General features: G+C 40.6%; 1 protein-coding gene across 2 annotated transcripts in view; it reads left to right on the top strand.

The window, feature by feature from the left end:
* The window catches only part of FGF13 (fibroblast growth factor 13), a 520,657-nt gene extending 514,088 nt beyond the window's left edge, over positions 1-6,569 (top strand). For both annotated transcript variants that reach the window (XM_070463291.1, XM_020885226.2), the window contains 2 exons: positions 3,675-3,873; positions 5,168-6,569. In XM_070463291.1, coding sequence (XP_070319392.1) covers positions 3,675-3,873; positions 5,168-5,304 — 336 coding nt within the window. In that variant the 3' untranslated portion in view covers positions 5,305-6,569. The remainder of the gene's footprint in view (positions 1-3,674; positions 3,874-5,167) is intronic.
* Positions 6,570-6,876: the final 307 nt, after the last annotated feature.

Consider the following 6,876-nt stretch of genomic DNA (forward strand, 5'->3'; position numbering starts at 1 on the left):
CCTTGTCAGTGGTAAACCTTCAAAGAACTATTTTACCCTTAATAGTGAATAAATTGGTTTAAAAAGATTGTACTGTTAGATCTTGCTCCTGAATCTGTTCATTCTGCAAATGTAGATTTTTCATTCTTTACTCAGAATATAATCACTGTCATTAACTGGTATGGATTCTGTGGATAAAAAAGTTAGGTAATCATTGAGGAAAAACTAACCTTGAACTTTAAGGGGAATAGAGAGGATGATTACAGAAAAGAGAGTTTAGAGAGACTGAATATTTTTTTTCAGAGTTATTCCTCTGAACCTTACTAACATTATTCCTCTGAAATAAGTATAGATATGCAAGAGAGGTAAACAACTTTTAAGAGAAATCAGTGCATGAAAGGTTAGAAGACATAGAGCACCTTTTCTTTTGTACTCATGCCAACTAATTTCTTCGTGGCTGTACAGGAAATGCATGACGTCTTTTTAATTCATTTATTATGATATCCGGTATTTATCTAATGCCTATTCAATACAGAGTACAATGAGTGCTGCCTCTATTTCGTGCCTACTAAGTGTCAAGGCCACTCTGGTACTTTTTTCCCAGAGCACTAATAATCATCTCCAGATCAATCAAAGATTGATTGCTTGCCAGAGGTCTACTTGGTATTCTGTGAATAAGGCTTCTCTGGTTAGGGTTCAGTCCAATTTCTATTATTTCTGTGAACCACTGCTGAGACACAGAGATGTAGCTATACCCCTCTTCCCTTTGGTGGCCCTTCCTGTGTTGGGTGGGATGTTCACATCTTTCTACATTTGATAAAAATTAAGCCTCTTCTGCCTACTCATTTCAGCACTAGATAAAATGACAGTGTCACACACCGAGAACAGAACACTGCTTTGGTTTCTTCAACATTCTTTTTTTGGCCTCATTTTCCTCCCTCTCTACTGAGTTCTTGAGTCCAAATTTAGTGGTGATGACTAAGAAATTGCCAGGATGTGACAGAGCATTCAGTTCATTGAGTCCTTCCTTGCCATTTTCCAATAGTTGTAACAATTGCCAAGTTTTTTTTCCTCCGCATGTTGGAGGTGCCAGTATCTGTGTAGTATCTGTTATCCTGAACAGATTCGAAGTCACACAAACAGGATTTGTCCCTGCAATGACAGCCTCCATCCACATACAGCTGATTTCATTCTGTGGTATTCAGGAAATTCCCTGCAGACTTCTTACTGGGTTGATACTTCTGAATTCTGGCATTTCTGATACGTCAATCTGAACTTCTGCAATGCAAATCCTGTAAACCAGCGGTCCCCAAACTTTTTGGCACCAGTGACTGGTTTCATGGAAGACAATTTTTTCCAAAGACAGGGGTGGAGAGGGGGCCGGGCATGGTTTCGGGATGATTGTCCTAAGAAGTGCACAGCTTTGGTCCTTTGCATGTGCAGTTCACAGTAGGGTTCGCCCTCCTATGAGAATCTAATGCCACTGCTGATCTGACAGGAGGCAGAGCTCAGGCAGTAATGTGAGTGATGGGGAGTGGCTGTAAATACAGATGAAGCTTTGCTTGCTCACCTCCTTCTCTGTAACCCAATTCCTAACAGACCATGGAGTGGTACTGGTCTGTGGCCCAGGTGTTGGGGACCCCTGCTGTAAACAATAACTGAATGGTCTGCTGTGTGCTAGGCAATATGATCAGTCATTGATGGCTGAAAGGCAGATTCAGAAATAAAAGACAAGTTCCTTGTCTTCCAGAGCCAAGCATGCACATGTCCGAGTCACGGGGCCATGCCAGAGATGGAGATAAGAGTTCCTGGGAACACAAATACAAGTGTCATTGGTTCTGATTTAGGAAAGGTCATATATGATTTCCGGGGCAGTCATATTTGAGCTCAACCTTGAGGAATGTGAGGAAAGCCAGTTGGTAGAGAGATCCAAGAAATGACGTGAATGGGGTCTATGAAGGCACAAAGGCATAGACTGAAGGCATGGTAACGACCACATTGTGGAGGATTTAAAATGCCACATGAAGTTGTCATTTTACTCTAGGCAAGGCTAAACCAGCATTCTATGCAATCATGCTCATCCCCAGAGAACACGTGGAGACTATTTTAGTCATATTTCTTTGTAGGCATACCTTGGCTTTCCCTATGTTGAGAATTCTACAAAGAGGAGTGTTCACAGCCCATAAATAGAACGCTTTGGTTCCTACCCTGTGGTAGTTGCCTTCAAAGTACATTGCTTCTTGAGTAGGTTGAATTTGTGTGAGTCTTCTGAGTCTCTATCGAGTATGCCCCTAGGCTGAAATTATCCCAAAAGATGACTCTGTTCCAGGCACTCTGGAAGCCAGATGGAAGAACCAGTGAAATTACTGAGTGAAACAGATTTTGTGGATTTCCAGAAAAAAGAAAAGTGCTCAATTATTTAACATTAAGAAAAAAAGCCTCCTCATTTGAGGAATCTGTCTCTCTTTGCTGAAGTGATTCTCTGATACTGTTGCTCAGATAGTAATGCTACCTAACATGAAAATGAAGGAAGGTAGGACTATGGAGGCATCGTACAGAAAAGACAGGTGTCTGGAAAGACTGCAATATTTTATTGCAAGGTGGGTTTTTTTTCCAGGTTTTATCAAAACTTATTCCTGATAAGATCCCAGCAAAACAGCAAGAATCAAAGGGCATCCTTAGTGTCACTGTCATAGGAAACTCACTTAGCATTTTCCTCATTATCTTGGACTCCAAGTGGACCCACTGCTACCCTGCAGATTACTTAGAGATTAAAATCTGCTGTTCATTTCATGTTGTCTACAAATGGATATTTTACATAGCTATTTATTGCATAATGCACATATTGCAAAGCTTAAAAGAAGGTTTTCTGGTTATGTTTGTTTTCAGAAACAGTCTGTTGGGTCAGGAACCCTTCATTTGTATGGGGAAGTCCAAAGAAAACATGGTCATGTACATGGCAGAAAATCACATTGTCAGGTTCAAAATCCCCTGGGCTGCTCTCTGATGTCTGCTTGTAGAATTACTGTAAATTCCTTGCTTCTATATTGATTTGTGTGAAATGCTACTGTAAGGCAAGGATTGGGGTGATGAGGGACTTTTTTTTTCTGTTTTTAAGTCAAGGTCCAATGATCTGAAATAAAAATCAGTTTAGTTTATCTAAAAGTGAAAGTTAGTCTTTCTTAGTAGCATCTCTTTAAAAATCTAGGCGTTCAGCATTGTAACACTGTAACACAGATTTCAGCCTGGGACAACTGAAAATTATAGCATATAGTAACTGGACAATCTATGAAAGTTAAGTACAAAGATGAGATGTTTATTTCTCATATTTAATCTTGAAAGGAACAAAGCTCCATGTGACGGTGTTATGCTTGTCTCTTCAATCTGTGGCTCCTCTATTTATCCAACACATTACACTTATATGACTGGTTCTTATTTTTCCATTACCTTATTACAAAGAGAGCTAATTATTGATTAGTAGCCCTTGCACTTAGGGCTTTTTATAAAGCATCACGTGAAGTGTTATATATAGTCTCCGTTTCCAATGATAATAGTTTCTGCTGTTAAAATAGAATGTCAGTCATAACAAGCTTTAACAAAGTATGTCCTAAACTCCTGAAGGGCAGTACCATATGGTTCTCCATGAAATTCATAGCTGTGAATATTGAGCTTTTGTTTATTTACTTTTCTTGTAGGAACATTTCACACCTGAGTGCAAATTCAAAGAATCGGTGTTTGAAAATTATTACGTGACATATTCATCGATGATATACCGTCAGCAGCAGTCAGGCCGAGGGTGGTATCTGGGTCTGAACAAAGAAGGAGAGATCATGAAAGGAAACCATGTGAAGAAGAACAAGCCTGCAGCTCACTTTCTGCCCAAACCACTGAAAGGTAAACTTGAGAGTATACCAGCTGTGGATGAAATGAGTATCGGTATTGAAATCAATCCTTTATTTTGAAAGTGGAACATAATCCTTCCATCCTGAGGCATTTATACAAAAATTCAGTAAAATTTTACACTTAAAAAGAACATTAAAGCATTGATGGGAACATCTAATCTCCTGATTGGAGTTGACCAAAAAGTTTGTTTTGGCCAAATCCAAATGAACTTTTGGCCAACCCAATATATCTACATGTGGTAACACCTTACTTATGTGGAAATAGCTTAATTGCCAACTCAGGGCAGCCAAGAACCTCAAGGTATGCCAAAATAGGTAGAAACACAGATGCTCAAATGCGTGCACACTTAACACTTACTGGAAACCGCCTTGGGCCCAACAGTATTGTCCCAATAGTTTTCATTCACAGTTTTGTTTTTCGGTCATTATTAGCAGCTTGGTGGCAAATGAGAGGGCTTCCATGGTGGCTCAGTTGGTAAAGAATCTGCCTCCAATGCAGGAGATGTGAGTTTGATCCCTGGATTGGGAAGATTTCCCTGGAGGAGGGCATGGCCACCCACTCCAGTATTCTTGCCTGGAGAATTCCATGGACAGAGGAGCCTGGTGGGCTGCAGTCCATGGGGTCACAAAGAACTGGACACAACTGAGCAACTAACACACATACACACACACAGAGCAAGTGAGAAAGTGTGAGGGACAGGAATGGACCACAGGAGGTAGGGATGACAGAAGGAGTGAGACACAGTGGAAAGAGGGTAGAAAATCCAGACAGAGCAGAGCAAGCCCTTCAAGAGGTTACTGGCCCGAGGTTAGAAGAGCGGTTTACCAGAGGTGCGGTCTGCCCAGTCAAGTCAGCACAGCGCCCTTTTACAGCACGTTTTCTGGAGCCAGATTACTTGAATCCACCTGCAATGCGGGAGACCTGGGTTCGATCCCTGGGTTGGAAAGGTCCCCTGGAGAAGGGAAAGACTACCTGCTCCAGTATTCTGGCCTAGAGAATTCCATGGACTGTATAGTCCATGGGGTCGCAAAGGGTCGGACACGACTGAGTGACTTTCACTTTCACTTCTCATATAAAATCATCAGTGATGGAAATAAGCATTAGAATTCTCCACACACCTCTGTACCAAGACTGGCTTTTGCTTCATCTGGTCCAGTCCACTTTCTAGTGAGTCTTTGAAAGCAGCATTTCTCAGGTTTGGCCTCCAGTCGAGAAGCCCAGGGAGTAGAAAGAAAGCTGAGGGCCAGCGCGGCGGCCTCTAACGCCGTGTCTCTGTGCTTTGCAGTGGCCATGTACAAGGAGCCGTCTCTGCATGACCTCACGGAGTTCTCCCGATCTGGAAGCGGGACCCCGACCAAGAGCAGAAGTGTCTCCGGCGTGCTGAACGGAGGCAAGTCTATGAGCCACAACGAATCAACGTAGCCAGTGAGGGCAAAACAAGGGCTCTGTAACAGAACCTTACCTCCAGGTGCTGTTGAATTCTAGCAGTCCTTCACCCGAAAGTTGAGATTTGTCAATGACGTTTACCAAACAAACAAGGCAGAGTTCACTATTCTAATCTGCCATCAAACCTTCTCATCCATCCAAAAGCCCCATAATTTAGATCGAGCTTGTGCAAAAAAACAGTGCCGAGCCTGATCAGTGAACTAAATCTGGGAGAAGGACTGCCCAATTTTCTCATGATCTCACCTCTGCTTAGGGGAAGACAAACCAAAAACATTTCACAGCACTAATGCTGATTAAGAAAAATTTGCTCTCCAACCAAGACAATTGAAAAGACCACCATTGTTCTTCAAAAACAAACAAACAAAAAAGAAAACAGAACAAAATTAACTGCTTCCGTGTTTTGTAGGGGCAAACAAAATTCTGTGAACCGTGTTGTTTTCTTGGCTTAATGTTTTCTATCTATGCTTGATTCATATGTATTCTTTACTTTGCAATTTTATGATTTCTGAAATTCAATGGTTCTATTGACTCTCTGTCACTTAATCCAACTCAACCAAATTCAGGGTTGAAGCTGAATTGGCATCTCAGGCTCAAGGTTCTTGTGATTTTACCATTTTTTTCCCCTTTAGATTCGTAGTATTCTGGTCAAGTTCTTGTGCTGTACTTTGTGCGTAGAAATTGTGTTGTGTTGTCAACCCCAGTCAGTAAAGATTACTTAAAAGTAAAGATTATCCTCAAGTGTAGTTTTCTCTCAATTCCATTTGTGTTATCATGTTAAACTATTATTGTGGCTTCTTGTGTAAAGACAGTAACTGTGGAACTGTGATGTTGTCTTTTGTGTTGTTAAAATAAGAAATGTCTTATCTGTGTACGTATGAGTCCTCCTGTCATTGTATTTGGCACATGAATATTGTGTACAAGGAAATGTTAAGACTGGTTACCCCTAAACAACATATACTTATACCTGCTTCTGGAAAAGTGTTTAAGACTTAGCTAGGTTTCCATTTAGATCTTCATATCTGTTGCATGGAAGAAAGTTGGAATCTTGGCATAGAGTTGCATGATATGTAAGATTTTGTGCATTAATAATTGTTAAAATCTGTGTTCCAAAAGTGGACATAGCATGTACAGGCAGTTTTCTGTCCTGTGCACAAAAAAGTTTAAAAAAAAGTTGTTTAATATTTGTTGTTGTATACCCAGATACGCACCGAATAAACTCTTTATATTCATTCAAAGAAAAATCCTTTACGTGTATTTACTGTGTCCATGTATTATGTATATATAATACACGTGTATTATAACGTGTAGTATGTGCCGTGAATTGTGGTAGAAACTGGAGTTACACATTGAATTATGTACATCTGATCACTGCCTTCAGATAATCTACAGTCTAGAGATTTATATTCACATGAATACTCTTAAAAGTGTAATCGTTATACTTGAACTGCTGGCTGGAACAGAAGAATTCTCATTCCCATTCAGTGATGAACTGTACAAAAGGAACTATATTCTAGTACCCTGCTGTTCACAGTGTCATTTCCTCCTCTC

This window comes from Odocoileus virginianus, unplaced genomic scaffold (assembly GCF_023699985.2).
Source record: "Odocoileus virginianus isolate 20LAN1187 ecotype Illinois unplaced genomic scaffold, Ovbor_1.2 Unplaced_Contig_1, whole genome shotgun sequence".
In the NCBI taxonomy this organism is placed as follows: domain Eukaryota; kingdom Metazoa; phylum Chordata; class Mammalia; order Artiodactyla; family Cervidae; genus Odocoileus; species Odocoileus virginianus.